The sequence below is a fragment of the Meleagris gallopavo genome, chromosome 8 (assembly GCF_905368555.1).
Source record: "Meleagris gallopavo chromosome 8, MGAL_WU_HG_1.1, whole genome shotgun sequence".
Taxonomy (NCBI): Eukaryota; Metazoa; Chordata; class Aves; order Galliformes; family Phasianidae; genus Meleagris; species Meleagris gallopavo.
In genome coordinates this window covers 9683192-9703805 of record NC_139411.1, presented here as the reverse complement: position 1 = coordinate 9703805, position 20614 = coordinate 9683192, and the positions used below count along the sequence as shown (strand labels likewise).

General features: G+C 36.0%; 2 protein-coding genes across 7 annotated transcripts in view; one reads left to right on the top strand and one right to left on the bottom strand.

The window, feature by feature from the left end:
• The window catches only part of LRRTM3 (leucine rich repeat transmembrane neuronal 3), an 83912-nt gene extending 65899 nt beyond the window's left edge, over positions 1-18013 (bottom strand). Inside the window, exons 1-2 of one of the 2 annotated variants that reach the window (XM_003207873.5) lie at positions 17440-18013; positions 15591-17122 (exon numbers count right to left, since the gene is read on the bottom strand). In XM_003207873.5, coding sequence (XP_003207921.1) covers positions 15591-17122; positions 17440-17443 — 1536 coding nt within the window. In that variant the 5' untranslated portion in view covers positions 17444-18013. Of the gene's footprint in view, positions 1-15590 lie in introns of both variants that reach the window. The other variant, XM_085230256.1, reaches the window with a different exon arrangement.
• Positions 1-20614, top strand: part of CTNNA3 (catenin alpha 3) — a 422209-nt gene that overhangs the window by 189551 nt on the left and 212044 nt on the right. The window lies entirely within an intron of this gene.

Here is a 20614-nt window from a genome sequence, read left to right as displayed (position 1 = left end):
GAGGTTGAGTTTCTGCTTCCAGTCTGTCATAGTCTGTAAGGAAACCAGCTGAGGTGTCTTTGCTGTATAAACGGCATTAATAATGCTTGCCGAGTCTTGTGAAGTGTTTTAAGACTAATGAAAAATGCATCAATATTTTTGTTGTTAGAATTACTTAAAGCAGTGATATTTATTTCTAATTACAAATAATTAATTGTATTATGAAGCAGTTGGGAAGGAAGGTTATAATTTTTAATTAATATCTGACTCGATCTGTTTACTTTCTAATAGAAATTCACAGAAAATTAAGTGATTGCTTTTGTTTCAAACTAAAATTCCGAGTAAGAAAAACAATTACATACCAGATTGAGTTATTTCTACATGCACCAAATGAAGAACCAAAACAGAGATGTTATCCTGTTCTATTTTCATCCTGTTGAGAGCATAATTTCTAGGAAATATATGTCTTTATGTCCATGTCTACTGTCTTTCCAAAACAAAAACCATTATGACTGTTAGCAGAGAAAATCACAAGAGATCTTGTGGCCTTTTTTTTTTTTTTTTTGTGGTTTGGGAGGAATTGAATGCAAGTGGGCACATGTGGCGGAGTATCAGATCATTGCCTGTGACCTTCCCACCTGAATTATTAAACACAAAAAAGACAATTATATAAAGATATATACGTCTATTACTGAAAGCTGTCAGCCTGGAAGACTCTGAAACAGTAGAACAACATCATTTGTAGTGTGAGTAGCACTATATTTTTCTCCATGAAAAGAATCTGTGTGAAGGGTAGGGGCAGATGTTTTTCACCTACAGGTCAAAATAGCCCAAACAACCTGATCCTAATTTCCAGGAGACATGAGAACTCAATGGTACCATCATCCTCTCCCTTGAACATATTGGCCTGCCTGCCTCTTGCTACATTTTCTGTGAGGAACAGGAATATATGAATATAATTTAATTAGTCAAATAGTTTGAAAGATAGAATGCAACAAAGGGTCCTCTTGGCAAACTTATCCTTTCTTTGTAGTGCTGGCTTCCCTCACACCTTGTATATAACACAGTCATGATGAATTTCTAAATGCTAGAATCACCAATTCTTTTAGATCGATAAAAAATAGTAATTTCAATATGACTAATGTGGCATGTCACCTTAGTGTAAGGCATGTCTGTGAAGATCTGAGGGAAGTGCAGACCATTCATGGTTTCTGTCTGTACCCCGCAACAACAGAGGCATTATGTTTCAGATTTTCCAACCTTGTCCTCATGCTGCATACAAGCGGGTGGATGCCATCGAAGGGGGACACATTGTCTTGAGAGGGGAAGTCGGCAAGCCAGGCTGCTTTTCCCCCACTCCTTCCCTCTTTCAGTGGCTGAAAAGCTGATACTGAGAAAACTGGATTTGTTGCAGCCATCACAAGTCATGCTTATTTAGTGAGGAAATTGTTAAATGCTAAGGCCTCCTGTCAGCATATCAGTGTCCTACTTTCCTACTGCTGATGTACAAGCTGCAGCATATGACAGGCTTCTGTAAAATTCAGCTAACCTTTTGGAATGCTTTGATGTATGAATTAGTTACGAAGGTTAAACTTTCTGAAACACCCTTGTGGCTTTTATGGTAACATACAGAGAGTCCTTGTGCTACTGCCTTATAAGATCCTCTTCCTTTGAAATTTGTAGGACACTTAGCCTTTGGAAAAATCTTATGTTCCAATTGAGTAATCTGCATCAAACAAAATGGAGAGAATGAGAAGAGTGATTTCTCCCTTTTAGAATCAGTAGGATTTGCTGTATTCGTATTGGTGGCAAAGATGAAGAGATGAGTGCTCCAGCCCTGTTTTGTCCAGTCCACTGACATGGAATTAAAGGTTTGAAAGATGGAATTAAAGATTTGAAAGATAGTTAGGTACTGCCCACTCAACAGGACTTCTCAGGGAGGGCTGGGGATATACTGGACTGGCCACTGTGAAAACGGGAGGTTTTTCTTTGTTACAAAATCAGATAATATCTGTGGTGCAAAGTTAGTGGAAATTTCACAAGACTGTTCCTGAAATTCTCTCCATCACATCTATTTGAAAATAATCTCTCCAACATTTAGTCCAAGTTGGAAAAAAAAATGTCAAATGCCTTGAAATATATATGTATATTTTTTTTGTTAGGGCTGGGGAAAGACACCAGGGCATTTTGGAAAAGTTGTTTTAAACTTGTCACACATTTACTGCATTTCTGTATTTTACTTCAGACTCAACTCTGCAGCGTATAAGCTGCGAGCCTGAAAATAAACTCCTAACGTTATAAAAGCTTAAAAGGAAGGCTAATGGTCACTGGCTTCTTTCCCACAGGCTCTACAAGCTTTGATTTCTGACACATTAATAGAATAGGAAAGCATAGAGCAATCACTGTTATATATTGTTCTTCTTATAGTCAGTACTACTACTGTCAAGCAGAATAGCACTTCCTAAAAAAAATAATGCACTTGAGCTGATGGTTAACCTGAGAAAACTAATGCTGCTGTTGTAGCACCAGAACCAAAACAGTGCACTGTTTTGTTCATTAAGCAAATCCTTAAGTAGATTAAAGACAGGGAAAGAAGGATATATAGCGATTCATATTGCTTTACTGTCATTAAAAAAAAAAAAGAAAAGAAAAAAAAAAAGTGAAGGTAATTGTAAAGATAATCCAACAGTCTTGAACAATTCAGTATGATTTTGCCAATAAGGGGCCCTTTTATAAACTGCACCATGGAGCTCTTATTTGAATTCCTTCATTAGAAAAGAAGGTATGACCTAGAGAGCAGTTTCTTTTCAGTCACTTTTTGGTAGGCTTATTGGGCGGCTGAATGTAAAGCTGACGAGACTTAAAAGTTGTGCTGACCTAGCAGTGGAATCACTAGACTTTTCAGTGGTTACCTAGTTTAACTCTTGTAAGTGCATTGGTGAATCCTCACCATGGAGGAAAAAAAAAACAAAAAAAAACAACCAACCACAAATTATCTGATTAAAAGATACATTCCTTCTCTGAAGGACACAGAAGCTCCTTGAGTAACTGAAAACTTCAAGTTCTCTTTGGAAAGGACTCAAATGCCATCCCAGTCAAGGTTTTTCGCTACAGATCTTGTGCTAAAGGTTTGATTTAGAATATTTAGAGGTTTCATTTTAGAGTGTTGTCATAAACCATAGAATCATAGGATGACTTTGGTTGGAAGGAACTTGTAAAGATTATCTTGTCCTTATGATCAACATTTGCTCTGAGTGAATGAGCAAGCAGTACAACATGTGAAGGTATTGACTCAGATACAGTCAAAACTGGAATTTCAGGTATCTATGTTTTATTATTATTGACTAAATGAGCCTTGTAATTCTCACAGTGATTTCTACAGTTTTTAAACTGAGAAACAGGGAAAGGCTGTGTTTTCAAGTGTCTGCTACTTTTGAGTGGTTGACTTTGAGGCATTCTTTTATTTTAGGCTGTTTTCCAAACAGTTTAATCCCCATACATTTTAAAGTTAATATTCCTTTGCAAATCTTTTACTTTCTTATACAAGCATGCAGCACCACTGCAGTGTGTTAGCTAAGCTATGTAGCAGGTGGATTTCCATTTTCAATCCTGTTCCATCTACTGCCTGGCACAGGTTTTATTGCAGTTCTGCCAGCTACCCTCCCACTTCAAAGCTGTTAATATGTTCTCCTGAATTCATTCAACAAATCTGGACTTGGAGTTTTATGCTGGAAATATACCACATGATGGTGTTTGTTTTTTCCTTTCTGTTGAGGATACAAGGAAGTGGAAGTATTGAATTATGTAAAACAAGCATTAAATTGGATAAATGCACAGGTAAGATGTGCAGGCTACAAATATTGAGAAGGGAACTCTAGGAAAATGTTTTATTTGAAACGTTTTAGAAAGGGGAAGATTCCCTTTTCTGGAGTATATATCAGAAATTTTTTATTAAACTGTTCAGAAAGAGCCCTACTATACACATGTAAAACGTTTGGTGTTACTCGGGAAAAGGGATAATGAGTTATTCAGCTGCATTTGTAAGTAAGACTATGCATTTTAACTAACCAGATCAGTTGAAGAAGTGTTATCTATATGCTGTAGCATTGCCGTTTAACTTGGAAACTAACCTTTCTGGAAATAGAGGACCTCTACTTGCAGAGTTCTTTTCAGGAATGTAAAAGATGTATTTGGTAGAGATTAATAATTCAGCTAATGTGAAATTAACCTTAGGCAATTCAGCTTCCTCTTCACAGCTTAAGGACACGTCAAGTCTGTTCTATCCATATAGTGCCCAAGTAAAGCATCAATACAAAAAATTCAATTATCTGTAACTAAAAGCTCTACAGCAATGTCCATAATTTGATATAACTTTTGTCTTCTCATGCATAACAATGTTTGAATATTGTCAATTCCACTTAAAAATTGATAGTACAGGTTTCTGCAGAAGGTATAAGCATTCAAAACTCTGTATTAGATTTATTTCCTGAGCAGCTGAGCATGATTTTTTTTCACTGTATCATTTTGTTTCTCGATCAGTAAGACTTCTCTTCTAGCAGAAGTAATGTAAAATTGAGAAATTTTCTCTAATATTTCTTTGTTCTAATGTTACTGTTGGAGCTGACATTGTAAATAAAGAGCCTTGCAGAACTCTGCAGAACATGGTAGGCTGGAAATTAAGGGCATCTCTTATGTTTGTGTTCTTGGATGTTCTTAGATTCTCTTCATCCTAGGAAATAGGCAATCAAAAGAAGGGGACTGTGAGCTAGAGGAAATAAAGGGTTTGGGAAAGAGAAATCTGAAAAAGAAATCAGAATATTGATATTTTTCCTTTCTGTGAGAAGTAAGGCTACTCTTAGAATATCTTGCAGCTGGGAAATTCCAGTAATAGCCTTCCTTAATGTTAAAAGCACTATAGAAAGTCCTGCAGTCTACAACAAGGATAAAAATTCATGAATCATGAAGCTGCTTAACTGAAATAAGTTTCTGAGAAATGTTGTTTTTCTTCATATCAGAGACCAAAGCCCTTCTGTAGTTGAACGATTGTTCACTTGTGGTTTTGTAAACCTCTTTCCATTGCTTTACTTCTCAAATTTAAATAAAAGACTGTCCAAAATAATCATAAAATTTTATGAGCCTGGGCATGCTTTATGATCTGCTGTTAGTGTTTTTTTTATTATTACTTGAAAAATCAAAATGCTGGACAGCCTAAAGTGCCATTTTGATAGTTTCCTCTGTTCTGCGTAAGGCCTCATCACCTTAAAAGACAAACTCTTCTATATTTATTTCTGAGGCAAAACTTTGGTGCCTGCCAGGTAAACTTTATTATCAGTTTTAGGTAGCCAGACTGTCTAAGGAAAGATTTAGAAGTATTTTTTCAAATGAACTGCTGGAACTTTGCAAGGAGTTATCAAATAGTGATATATATATATATATATATATATATATATATATATATATATATGTATATAAATAGCAAGCTTTGACTGAAGTTGTCTTGAGGTTCAGATCAACCAGAGACTGAAGCAGGTTAACGTATCACACTATATATTCTGGGAGCTCTCTATGTTAGGGAAAAAGAACATCCTTCTCTCTCGCCCCAAATATATGTAGAATGCACGTTCACAAACATGAATATTTTTGTATCTTTCTCTGTTGGTATTTGAAGTGTTGATATAAATGTGGGACAGCTTCTTAAGTATATGAGCTTAGGTGGAATTAATGGGAACTAGTAATAAATTCTCACTGTAGACTCTGTACGTAGGAGCCCTTTCTTTTCATCATCTCATTAATGAGTTTGAGCCATTAACAGCTTGAAGTGCTGAATAAGGTTCTACATTTAATTGAAGTCCTCTGTTCTTAGCTGACAAGATGTATTTTATATACTTGATGGATGTGATTAGTGCGATGAAGCTTTTTTAAGAAATTGTCCTTGTTAAATTTAGAATTTGCCATGTTAGTTTATACATGAAGCCAAAGCATTCTTGTCAGTAGCTCTGTGGATTTTTAAAAAAAAAATTTTATTGCTATATTGCTATAATTGAATTACTTTCATTACTTATATTACTATGATTACTATATAGAAGTTTTAAGATACTTTTACAAACCAAATGCAGCATGATTTTAGATTTGAGAGTGCACTCTATTGCAATATGATTAAAATTTATTAATTTATGAATAAAATTAATTTACACTGCTACAAAATGAATTTTCTTCTAAGTCTGAACATAAGACAAGCCTATATTCTTCTGGATAGTAAGAAACTGTGTATATTCAATTAAGTTACTGTGTTTACTAAGCTTTTTTTAAAATAAAAAAAACACTTCCATATTGCTGGACTTCAGTACATGCAAGTTAATATTAAATGCATACCACACACAGTCAGCTTCCCTTACAGTGTTGTTTTCTTCTGCTCAGTCTGATATACAATTGCTTATCACTTTAATATTTCAAAATTTGTCCTAAAAATGTTATAAGCAAAAATTAAAATAAATATGTATAAAGTATAGAAATGTTAAGATGCTTTGACTGTTGGCTTTCCTGAGCTGTAAAATAAATACAAGCTCTAAGTTGAAACTCTCATTTAAAAGAGCTTGGTTACCGGCAATTTTATGCAGATTACCTCACAGTGTTTATTGTTTCCTTCAGGGTAAACTGTTAATTTTCTACATATGTGCTTTTTAAATTGGAAGATATAAGATTTAATATACAGAATTATGATTTAGAATGTTAGTTCCCTTCCCCTCTCCCTCCATATTATCTGCCATTGTAACTTATGTATTGCCAGTGTCATTACAGATGAAGGGAGATATATTGTCCAGCAGTACTTATGCTTGAAGGAAAACGGTTCTTTAATGAAGACAAGTTACTGGCTACTAATTAGAAGTGGTAAGCAGCTTTTGAGCTCATTTAATAATGCTGCTCGCTTTGCTTCTGTCCCACATTTATATCAACAGTGTAGTTTGGAAACTGTTGTTAAGGATTATTAATATTAGGGAACACTCAATGTTTAGTTCTAAAAGTACGAACTGTTCTGGAATAGGTACAAATAACCTTAGGAAAAGTTCCCACTGAAGGGTTTCTACCAGTGTTGTGATCCTTTCTTGGAAGGTGGATATTAAGTATACACTCGGTCACAGGTGTTACATGAAGTGAAATTCATTTTTAAATTGGAAAATATTTTTATATGTCATGTATATATATTCTGGGTAGTACAGTGTGTTTCAGGAAAATCTGGTCGGTATGAAGCAATGAAGAGTGAAGTCTGCACTGTTCTGAGGATGTGACTCATTACAGATGGCTGGAAGGCTAGTACAATGATATGACAGTGTTATATTACAAAGTGTGCTGTTAAAAAAGCTCTGATGTACTGGAATTATTATTTGATGTTACTACTTTTTGAAGAGGAAAAGATTATCCTTTTCTCAAACTTCAGCTAAATATTTTTATATAAGGTTACTCTGATTGTCATTAGCAAGAAATATGGGAATAAACTCATCTGATTAAAAATAGACTCTTAAGTCTGTAGCAGGTTTATAAACTGAATCATAAATGATCACTTTTCCAAGGTTGGTTAATTTTAACTGTGTGGCAGGAATTTGTGGCAGAGACTCTTGTACTTCAGCAGACAATTTCCAAGCACATATACTTTTTTTTAATAAACATCCCACACAATCTTAGTAAGATGTATCTACCAGTATCTGCACGATTGAGGTACAAATGTTTAATTTGATTTCCAAGAAAACTTGCACATGACCTGCAAGGTGATATTTAACACCAGCTTCATGAAGCTGGTCAGAGCACTTTGAATACCTAACAAAGAGTCTTGTTTAAATTTCACTCTGGGGGGGAAGGAGAGAAGAGTAGCACTATATCAAATGTTTGTGTCCAACTATTGCAAGTACTGAATGTCATCTGTGTGCTTGAATTCCCATTTGCAGATTTTGAAAATCTGCCCTGTTTTAAAGTAAACAAATTAATCCACAGGAAACTGAAAAATGAGTAAACAAACATTAAGGTGCTGAAGTCTAAAGTACTTTTCTGTATGGGTCTAGTTTGCATTTTGAAAACTACATTCCTCTTTATCACCTGTGGCTTTTGCACAATTTACTGCAAGCCAAAGGCATTTCTGCATAACTGGAATAGTAAAAAATATGCAAAAAGAAACAATGTGTAAGCTGGAATATACATTATAATATCTATATTTTGGAATAAGGAATCCAGTTATGATGGTTGTGTTTTCAGTGGTGCAGAGATTGTACAACTAATGCAATATTGCTTATTATCAGTGCTATAATGAAAAGCATGTTCAAGCTTTGGGTTTCCTCTATGCACAACCACTTGTAATAATGTGGACAGTGAAAGGAAGAATTACAAAGGCAATTAGGGTGCACAGCTTCCACTGGAGATTTTGTTTCTTCCTTTGAACATTTTGAGCATGTTTTCTCTCCTGAGTTACAGCTGAACCGGCAGAAGAGGCTGGCAATCTCATTGCATTATTTTGATGTTGATTTGAGAACTTTGTAGTCTTTAAGGAAGTGGGAAATATGGTGCTTAATTTAAAATTAGATACATGAGTTCTGCAGCACCAATGACTACAGAAGAAATGTTATTCAAACATGCAGTATGATGTTCCTGATCACAAAGTGTACATTAGACCTATCGACACAACCCATGTTTTGCCTCAAAGCACAGAAAAAATGCTGGAGGAATGGGCTCAGCTAGAGTAATCCATGTTATCAACAAGTAGTATTATATCATTGCTAGGGATGTTGAAAGTAACGATACAAGAGACAACAGTACAGTAAGATGAAAAGTATTTTGGTTATTTCTATGTGAACTCAGTCCCATAGCTTCAGAAAAGGCATGTTACATCAGAGGAAGTCAGTTTCTCCATTTGATTAAATCAGCTTTGAAATAGAAGTTACTGAGAAACTTTTTTGTTTCATATTTCAAAATGCCCAGAATCAGATAGTAGCAATTAAAAAACAAACAAAAAGAAACAACAGAAATACTTTAAGAAATGTACAAACACTATTATTTTAACACTGCAATTTTAGCTTACAATGTGATTTTGTATTTTTTAAAATTGCTTACTTCCGGAAAATCTCACTGATCTTTCTTGAAGTTTTACTGGTTCTGTTTATATATAGTCCTTTTCCTGAGTCTTTTCTGTTTTCCATCTCTCAGTATAATTTGCACATAAATAGTAGTGTCCATAAAAATGCAAAGTTATCATATGGTTCATATATCACATTAGGAGGTAGAGCACAGCTATAATACATGATATCCAGTAGTAACTCCTACAGTTGTCAAGCGAGGATAACTGTAATAAAGGCTGACTTCATGATTACAACTCTTGCAGGCAGCTGCCAATATCAAAGTTGCTTGTTTGTTTGTTCATTTTCTAGCAGTAAGCAATGAAGAGACCAAGCTAGTTATCTAATTGGTTAGTTTGAATAAGAAAAGGATTTGCATGCAGATTGGGCAGATGATTTTGCAGCGGTGTAGTGAAGCAATAAACATCATAGTGTATTTATGTCTTTGCTCAGAGTGTAAGTAAATGAGTAATTAGAATGTTTCAGTTTCCTTTGTCCTTATTTTAATACAGTCTGATTGTGCTTCGATGAAACATTTTGAGATTTGCAAGATTGAACTGTAATTATGAAGTCCTACATGATCTTAAGTCTACCACTAATGTTGAAGTAATAGAAACATAACATTCAATCAAAGCACAAGTTATGACGTGTGGTCAATGTATTAGTCACACAGGAACATAGGAAGAGACTATTTTAGGGATTAAAAAGATATAATTGAGGGATCTCTGTTTTTGAGATTAGATCTCTAGTTTTTTCAATACAAGCTAAAGAGCTTGTGAGAAACAGTAAGAAACTGTAAGAAAAAATTAAAGATTCTGTTTTGCTAAAAAGTTTGTTTAACAAGGATTTTTGAAATTGTAGTTTTCACATGGATGTAAAACATTTCCTGTAATAACTACTGTAAATTTCATTCATGTGTTTAGAAAGGAAAGCCTAATAAAGGAGTAGGTGTCTTTCAACCCTTTCATCTCTTCTTAGCAAATTGTGCTCAGTCTTACATTTGAATACTAATGCTGTACCCATGATAGCCTATTATCATGAACAAGACAAGAATTTTAGGGATGTATGATCTCTATAGGGGTTAGGTCAAATAAAACATACTACCTTTCCTTGCAAGTCTTTTTTCATGATTACCTTTACAAGGCTTGTTCTAGTTCTAAATTTAATACAATTTTTCTGGTAGGTAAAACACTGGCCATCAAATCCCGGCTATCTATTGTGGACTGTCTTGATTATACTACTTTTCATTAATTTATAGTCTTGCAGGTCAGTTCATAACTCTTGTACACTGTTTCTTTTTCCTTTTTTTGCATCCAATTTTGTTCCGCTCACATTGCACCAAGAGATAGTTTAACTGTAACCCTGAGGATCACATCAGTGTTCTGTATTGTGTTGCTGTCATAGCACCAATTCTAGAAAGCTAGCTAGGAACAAAAACAAGGGCTGCACATTATCTGATAGTTGATCCCGTGTATATAAAATCTAAAACTATGACTGTACTTCATTCAGTGTGGAGTGAAATGAGTTCTTGTGCATCTTCTTAAGGAAACCAGGTTTGACTGATATCTATAGTAGCTTTAAACCTGATTTCATTGACTTATATCCTTCACAGTATTTTAAAATATTGCTGGTAGTATTGACGTACCCTCAGGCCTAAAGTACTTGCAACAGAACATACCAGCAAGTTGCTACAAATAACCTTTTCCCAAGCAAATACGCTGTGTACTCATGTCATTGATAATTTTTTCATTATTTGTATCTTTAACTTGTTAAAATGGATTGGGTCCCCTTTCTTTTGACATGTTACCTTTTTTGTTCTTGTAAAAAATAAATTTTTTAATCTTATGCTGTTTTGGGAAGTTGAAATAGTTGTTTATAGTATAAATTTTTATATTATCTTAATGTCACTTAGTTGTGTTTTATTGGTAATATGTTCTAAAAAAAAATTTTTTTACAGCTCCTATTCTTACTGCTTAGTGCTTCTTGCCTTTTAATGATAGTGGATCTTTACACACTGGATAGACCATTTCTTGCTTGCATTCATCTATTTTTTTTCTCCATCATTCACTGTGTTCAGGTTATGACTCTCATAGATGAAATTAAAATACAATTGAGTGCTTAGTTTGATGAAAGGATTAGCTGCTGCCATCATGTTATGCAGAAGAATACAAAGTAAAAAGGCAAACAAATCTGTATGCAATAGAGACCTGTGATTAAGCTTACTACCCACTGGATGTCACTATTGTTCCACAGAAATTCATCTAGGAGAATATTTATCTAGAGTTGAACGGCTGATGGAAAAGACCTTTCCTTTGCAGTAAATGGAGAATTTTTCATTGTTTGCAGAAATAGTCTAAGTTTATGTTCATTTTTGCAATTGAATTTTAAATCAAGGTTTGCTAGTTCATATAACATTTAAAAAACCAAACAGTAATGCATGATGACTGTGTAAATGCAGATAGCGAGTAATGAAAGCCTACCAGCCAGCAGAGATGCTTGCATTCATTATATTCAAGCCACTTGGTCTCATTATTATTCTTCTACTCTACAATTGCTGGAGGTAATCTCAGCACAGTGAATGAACATTATCAGTCTGCTTGAATTTGCTTAGTACATTAATTATTTTCTTTTCAAAAAAATGTGCATTCTGTACTATCTAGTATTCTAAAATATCAGTCAAGTATTTTAAGAGCTAGTGAATAGCATCTCAGTCTTTTAACTGGAAAGCTAACTAGTCCACTGGCTAAGAGGATGCCATTGGAGAAAGTGACTGGATTTATCTTCCCAGAACATAGTTGGTGTGTGATCTCAAGCAAATTACCTCAAATCTGTTATCTCCTTTGTCATCTTCCCAACATGCCTCGTATAAACTTTTAACATGAGAGATCGTTGCAAGATCTCTGTAGAATGGCTAGCAGAGGATGTGCTGACAACTTCCCAGATCGTTGGGGTGCTGCTATAAGATGAAACAGCCTTGTTTGGTGATCCGACCTGACAGTTCTATTTTCATTGTTTAAATAACTGTTGACTGCTAAACCAATGAAAATGAAAACTGTCATTAAGGGGTTCTGCATTTTTTTCTATCTTGAAATACCTTGGTCTTCAAATGGTAATTCCAAAACACTAGGTAACACTAGATAAGTCTCAGGGAAAGAAATAGAAATTGATTTTAAACAGACAAACAATAACACCTATAAATGCAATCTTGCTCTTCTCAACTTGGAATATACAAACAGCTTCAAAGCCATTAAAGGACAGGCAAGTTATAAGGGGTGTTTTGTCACATCTCCTGCATCTCCTGCCTCAACTTCGTACCTGAAATACTTGAAGGAGGAGTAGGTCTTTAAAAGCCATCACAGTTATTACACACCCTCTGAAGATCTCTCAGCATCAACCCAGGAAGAGTTCTGTGAGAGACTGGCATCAAAAATTCTGAAAGCCAAGACAAAGTGGGACAAGAACTCTATATGTCCAGACTAAAGGGAAACAGACAAGGAATTTCTTCTCTGAAATCTCTGAAGCTTTATCATTTCGTTTGTATTTAGGAAAAGGGCAACCTCTCACAGGAACTAAAGGTTGCTCAGTTAAATTGACGTTGTTTCCCACAAGATGATTAAAATTTGTGACACTGGTGGCCTAGTCTCCCAAAACAAGTCAATTCTATAATGTTTAATTCTACATAGTGGGATTAAGGTTAGTTTATTTCATGTTCTCCTTATACAGTTTAAAGCATGGGTTTTGTATGTTTTAACATGCTACAAAGCTGGTTAAAAAGTGTTTTCTAAGCCATAGAGTGGGATTAAATGACTCAATTCTCAGGCCTCAGGCTGTGCAAGAAGGTTCAATTAGTTATACTGGGCATTTTATTTTGTGTAATAAGACAGCAATAGCAGCAATTACACGTTCATCTGTGTTTGGTACATAGTTGGCAATACATGAAGTCTGTCTGTTGTTTCTCAGGCAACAAATAACACAGTTGATCTGAGCGTGTCTACTTGAATATAAATGTGCTGAATTTTTGTTATTTTTGTCATTAATGATATACTGGCCTTAGCTGCTTTTTCAGTTCCATAGTTAAATATTTTCAAAGTGAGTTAGTGATATCTTTACAGGAATTGCTTTCTGTAGGGAGATATGAGATTTTGTTTTTTCCTGAGTATTGGGGTATAATAGGGCATTAAAAAGACATTGACTCACAATCACAATATATTTAGAAATTTTAGAATATGTATTGAATATTTTTAAATAATATAAATTCTAAATTAATCATATGAAATTATTTCTTTAATGTAGTCAGCACTTCCCGAAGTCAAGGATAGCAGAACTTTGTGTGTGTGTGTACGTGATTTCTGTGTATGAACATATGTATGTTTGAGGCCAAATCCTTTTTGTTTTGGTAGTACATAGCATTAGTCACCAATGCAGACATTAAAGACTATAGAAGTACAGCCATAGTTCTTATCAATAAGTTTACAGCAAACTTACAATCCTTCAGTACAGAGGTTACCAAAACTTGCTGGTGGAAAACTGAATCCCATAATAGCTAAGTTAATTCAATTTATATTGACTTTCGGTAGCAACTTTTAAGCTACAATTCAGCTTAAAAATTACAGTCTGCTCAGTGCTGCTAAAACATCTCCAGGACTTCCATTATTAAATGTTCAGGATCTTTTCTATATTTAATAAAATGAGATCTCTGTGTTGCAGGGTTCAGTATAGTCTCAAGCTTCCATTCTTACTCAATACAGTCCTTGAAAATGAGATTGGTTTCATTATATGCTATATCAACAACAATAACACTACCACCACAAAAGCCGAATACCCTTCAAGTGTATTAGTTCCTTTAGAGAAATGATTCATAGGTTTGTTTTCGTTGTATCTAGCACATTTCAAGGTGATTGGCTGTGATGATTATTTTTCTAGTAAAAATTCAATAGAACATCCTGCTAAGGCTTTGCTTCCTCTAATCTGCTGCAGTGAAACTGCTTTGAAGAAACATTCCCTTCCAAGTGATTGAAGATGTGCAGTTTGCTAAGCCAAATCAAGTTACAAAATAATTGCATTACTAACTCTACTTCTGTATGGGTGCTGCTGTATTATTTCAAGAATGAAGAAAACATCTGTGTTCAGAAGACCATCAAAATACATAGAATATATGATTATTTTTCCAAATACGGAGGATGTTATATTCTAAGCAATTGGAAGAAGAAAAAAAAAAAGCTTTTATAGAGACAGGAAAGGGAGGAGCCAGGTTACAAATCTGTATTTTGTCCAGAACAACTGGTGAATTACTTCACATTAAATTTGAGTATCTGAATTCTTGTAATGACATCAGGGTTTTGGTAAGAGAGAAAAATAACTTGTCACTGACTTCTTGAAGGATTTTTAGATGCAGTGTACTTAGATCAGTGAGTGACAAATTTTCTCAGAGAGCTCTTTTGCAGTTGCTGTTTTTCTAAAATGTACACTGTTTGGCTTTGATTGCAATGAAGCTTTATTTAGTTACTAGAGAGACAGTGTACAGAATACATCACAACAACAACAAGCCCAGCAAATAGAAAGAAATAGAAGAAAATGGCAGATTTAATTGTTTCTTCAGCTACATTAATGTCTTTGACAGTCTTGAAAAGAGAATTTCTAATGAGCACTTGTACAAATGTGTGCAGGAAGTGGTGTCACTTTTGCTACTGCACATTTCAGTTCCTCTAATTGCATCAATAAGGAATTTCTGCTCCTCACTTAATGAATGCCTTTTGACTACTTTCTGAAAGGCAACTGGGTGTAAGGGATAAACACTGGCACCTTTTGTATGAAGTCACAAAAACAGGTTTCAATTACTAGTTATCAGCCATAGAAAAACTATTATAATGCAGTAGAATAAACCCCATTCTACAGTTTTTATTTTAAAATTTATATTAAGCCTACTCTGCTTTTGGTTTGATGACTCAAGCCCGAGATATTGGTTTTTTTTTATTATTATTATTATTATGTCATGTGTTAGGCAGAAATCAGGCAGTTTTTCAGAGCTACTCCTGCACCATCTCTTGACTCAGAAAAATCAGAATTCCTATGATGCTACAGTACCTTAGCTCAAAAAGCAAGTTTCAGAGCATGGGCTGGGAAGGGAACTGGGTTTGATTTATTTATTTTTCATCATTGTTGTGATCTTTCTCCCTAAACAGAAGCACACTCACTGCAGGTGCAGTGGATTAGTTATGAAAGAAGTTTTCTATTTAAAAACAAGCAAGACTTTAATGAAATCAGAAGAGGATTTGTACAATAGGTATTGTATTAAACCAGAGCTCAGACTTCACATTGATTGCGGTATTTAAATTTCAATGACTTGATTATGTATGAGAATAAAATGACCAGTATTATGAACGTACAAAATAAGTGACATGGAAGAGCTGTGCCAGAAAAGTAAGAAAAACGTTCCCTTTATAGTCCCTAGAGTTCAATAAAGCACCACTATTTCCCAGCTTTTAAAAGCTCTTTTATCACAATGGTTCATACCTCGCATTCCCTGGAGCCTGATTTGTTATACGTGCAGGGTCCTGCTCCATTCAGCAGCATCTCACTGGTCTCAGTGTTGGTAGGTTTGTAATCTACATAAAATTCCTGTGTGCTTGGAGTCATTTGCTTCAGTGACTGTCTTTTCTTTTTCCTGTGCCTCCGCATGAGAGAGCGCTGCTGCAGCTGCTTCATACTGGCTGGGTAACGCTTCCATGACACATAGATTACCAGCAGGATCACAAGCACAGACAAGAAAAGGGCCACGCTCCCTGCTATGATTTTATGAAAGGAGATGTGTTCTGTGTCATGCTCAGGTTCAGAGCTTGATTCAGTGGCTCCAATAGTTGGGGGTAGAGGGGGCTTGCTGTCGTGTTTAGGCCTGGTGAGTTTTGGTTTAAACGTTGGCTTTGGGAGAGCTCGTGCTAATTCAAACCTTTCCGTGGTACTTTTGCCACAGATGCTGTAGTTTTTCACTGCATCAACAACATTCACCCCCTGCAGCTCTTTCGGGCTGGCACAAATTATTGTGTTTTCTCTCAGCCCCCTAAAACTTTTAAGCCAGTTTACCAGAGAGCAAATGTTTCTGCTGCATTCCCATATATTCCCAGCAAGGCTGATGTCATTGAGGGATATCCAGGAGTCCAAAATTTCTTGACCAATAAATGTGAGCTTGTTTGAATCCAGGTTGAGGCGCTGTAAATTGGGCACACACTGAAAAACACTAGGTCCACTGAAAGCTTCTATTTCATTGCCAGATAAATCAAGCCTTTGTAATGAGCTCCAGGTCCAGGACATAGTTTGTCCTATCACACTGATTTTATTCCACTGTAAATAAAGGTTTTGAAGGCTGACTAGCCTTGGAAAAAGTGCCAGGTTGAGCTTAGAAAATTGATTGTGCTCCAGATGAAGCTCTTTCAGTCTGATCATGCCTGCAAAGACATTTCTTGCTAAACTTCGGATGCGATTATAACCCAGGTCCAACAGTTCAAGGTTTCTACAATCTTGAAATATTCGAACAGGGATGGTTCTTAGGGAATTGGACCGCAAATGTAAACTCAGCAGCTTCCTTAAGCCCCTGAACTGTTCAGATCCCAGAGACTGCAGCTGATTGTATGACAGATCCAAATTCCGGAGATTTGTCACAGGTCTGAAGGTATTATTAAGAAAATAGGAGATTCTGTTGGAACTCAAGATCAACTCTTTTAGTCTGCGTATTCCATTGAAAGCATTTTCGTCAATATTGCTGATGTGGTTATGGTCTAAATAGAGCCAGGTGAGTTGATTAAGACCTTTAAATTGATTGTATTTTAGTTTTTGGAGGCTGTTATATCGAAGGGACAAACCTAAACAACCAGCAGATATACTCGAGGGAATCTCCTGCAATTTCTGAGATTCACAATATACCATTTTGCCTTCACACCTACAGCCCTTAGGGCATCCTCGTTCAGCAGAAGAAAGCATTGTCAGTAATACAGTAGGGGCTATTACCAGAGCTACAGCTGATCCGCTCAGTAGCCTAATTACATTGAAACCTGGAAATAAAAACAACTTAGAAAAGTTATCCCCCCACACATCAGTCATGTCTTTCAATCATGCTAAAATCTTTATTTCAACAATCACTTAAAAATCCCTAGCTTGTCTCAACTACTTTTCACATTGTTTTCTTTACTCAGATTTTTTTAAAGAATGCCTTTATAAATATTGAGAAAACAGTTGGGTAAAAGGTGTAACCCCTCAGCAATTTAACTGTAATCACAAATCATATAAAGGTAAGTCTATGGAGCAATTAAAGCAGAGGCTATGCAGTGTATATGAATTGTATATTAAAAAAATAACATGAAAAACATACCCATCCTTTGTGTTGTTCAAAGGTCGTCCTTAGGTCTTTTGTTTTTTGCTTAGTGTGCCACAAGCATGGCAGCCCCTGTCAGCTGCACTGTAGTGAGTCAGGGCTCGCTGACACCCAGGAAGAAAAATTGGACCCCTTGGGAGATGGACCGATTTTGGAACATTATTCTTTGCCAGCCATGCAGAACACTCCAAGAATAAATCAATCCCAACACAGCATTCGCAGAAAAATGTCAAATTCTTCCTAGGTAATAGGATCTTCATGGATGTTACGTTTTTGCATCTTTATAGTTAGGAACCTGGCTTTTAAAATTTCTCTTTATAAGAAAGCATTTTAGATTCTTCCGAGCACCATTTAGCTATCTGAATTCACACGTCTGTATTCCATAGCACAGCAGTTCCCTTACTTAGTACCCGATCCGGCTAGGAAGCTGCTTTGTAGCATAGAAGGTAGAATAAGCCCGTACAACGAACAAGCTCTGCTCACTTCTGCGTACTGTCATTCTGAAAGCTCCGTCCGACTGTTGCTTTGGTTTCAGTGAATGCAGTCTTATGTAAAGCTGCCCCCAGTGGTGAAGAATATTACGGGCATGTGCAGAAATGTCTTCCTTTTATCTTGCAAATGAGTAAGCTCTGCTGGGAAAAGAGTGATTGTTCTGAGTGACTAATAGGAGCAGACTGGTCAGCTTCAATGTAAATTAGCGAGGTATGCTGAAATATCCAAATCCTCTTAGCCTCTTTTACTGTTTCTGAAAGCTGTTTTGCATCCTTGAACTTAATAGCTCTGTATGCACGGCTGAGACTTTTGTCTGGAAGGATAACATGACATTTGTAGGACGCAGATACAAATTTCCAGTCCTAAGGGTTGAGTTTTTTTCCTCTCATTGCATGAGACATGCTTACAAGATTTTTTGTGCAATAACTCACGATTTTTTTTTAGTGAAGTATCAGCCCCTCACTGTGTCTCTTATCAAGCATTTCAGTGGGGACACTATGTAACATGAAAAATGTTTCGGAGCTGACATTCTGCCTTTTTACTTTTTTCTCATCTGTTAAAAAATATAATGCCAGGAGATTAGAAGAAAGTATTGTGCTCATTTATTTCCCAACTTGTTGTCACTTTGTTCCACAGCACAAACACTTCAAATACATGCTTCCATGATTCCTGCAACATGGGGACTAAGCAGCTTGATGTGTTACCTCAATCAGGTGAATTGTTTTTACTGTAGGCTATGTCATGGGTAGAATTTTATGTGAAGGTAAAGTATGCAGAATTCTTTTAGATGTGTGACTCTGGACTGTCACAAAGAGCCTTTTTCTCTTTCCCTTTACTTTGTTTGCTGTGTGCTGTAGAGAAAGGACACATCCTCTTAAGTGGGCAGAGTGATGGGAGGATGGCATTATACAAATGCACCATGTTAGCATTCTTCCTTCACCAAGAAAACTGTGATCAGAGATGATGGAAAAGTATGAAGTCAAAGCTCAGTATAGTGCTAGAACATGTAAAAGCCTGAAGTGTACTACTTGCTAAAAAGGGAGTACAGATGATAGTCCCTCAAATGCAACCAGATAGCTCTAAGAACTGCTGTTCCCCTCTGAGGAACCTTCCTCCTTGGAAAAATGTGCTTTGGATTTTGAGCAGTAAAGAATTTAAAAGAAGGCGAAACCTAAATTTTTCCATGTTTAAAAATGCCAGTATTGCCTGGTACTCAGTCTGTGAATGACTTAAGGCTTAAAGCAATTGCATCAGAGGATTAATGCACCTACCTGTAGTGCCTAAATTAGGAGCATGGTTGCCCCTCACTAATAACAACTGGTGATCGTTTTTCATGTCATCACTCAAAACTACTTATCTGCATAAGGCCCCACCATAAGAAGGTTCTCCAGTGTGGCTCAGTTTTGTGGAGATGGAAAGGGTTAGTTCTAAATTTATCATGATCTCCCATTCTCAACACAGCACATCTTTAGCTGTTGAATCTGATCTGTTGGGTTGGGAGGCCAGTGAAAAAATGCAGGATGTGCTGGGAACTTTGATAGTCTGGTGAGCTGTTTGGCTGGCAGAAGTATCATGTGCCTGTCCTGATGTGCTTATTTTAGGTTTTCCATCACTGCCTTGAGGTCTGTGTGTACTTGATGGAGCAGGACTGGCATCTTTGGAAGACAATTCAGACTTTCAGTAAGCCAATTTGTCTCCTGGAACTGCCACTCTTTTCCTCTGCTGACAGAAGAGGATGTCCGTGACAAGTGAGCTCTTTATTGAAATGGCTCAGGTTCCTAAACTTAGATGGGTTGAAATTAAGTATGAATTTTCATATCAGTAGGAGTTGGTACAACTTTACTAGTTCAGTCTTCTTCTCAGATTTTGATAGTTCTCTGGCTTTTCCTCGTTTGTCTTCTTTCTGTATCTTCATTATGGAATTAACAAGTAATTTCTCTGCCACCATGAGTCAGCAGAGCTTCAGTAGCTTTTCCAGGGTTTTAATAATTGCCAATACAGTGGACAAATGTGAGGGAACAGCCACTCTTTTACCATGAGTTATTTTCATTTTTTTGAAAGGGGTGAGACATCAAGAGATGAACAGAGAGAGCATCAAATCTGTATTAATGGATTGCCAAATTCAATTTTCTTTACTGAGATCCTTTCTGAATTACACAAGCAGGAAAAGTGCCAGTGTCTGATAAACAGTTTTTTAAAATTACATTTCTGTATCTTCGTACAGTTGAATGGTTTCTTTTCAAATTGCTGAAGTAAAGCTGCTCCCAGTATGAACCATTTCAAGCAGAATTTCAGCACAGTCTGATAGCCATATTATAAACTATGAAAAATAGGGAATTAAGTTAAAGCTGCATTTTAGATAAGAAGATACCTTTTGTAAGGGCTTTAACCTTTGCCTTCTATCAAATAGAGTTTATATGTCTTTGCAACCCCATTGCATTACCTTCTAACTCATGCCACTAGGAAAAAAGAACTTGAGGCCAAACTGGTGAATGTTTCTTATGAATAAGCTAGTTTTAAAATCACAACTCCCAGGTGTCTAAAAATTTTGAGTGTGTTACAGGATTAATGTGAATTTAACTTAGACTATGTGTAAGTTTGTGTTCGTTAGCTGCTGTAGTCACAGAAGTTTTAAGTTCAGTGCTCTGTGCCAGCGTTACGCAGAACTGCCTGCTGTACT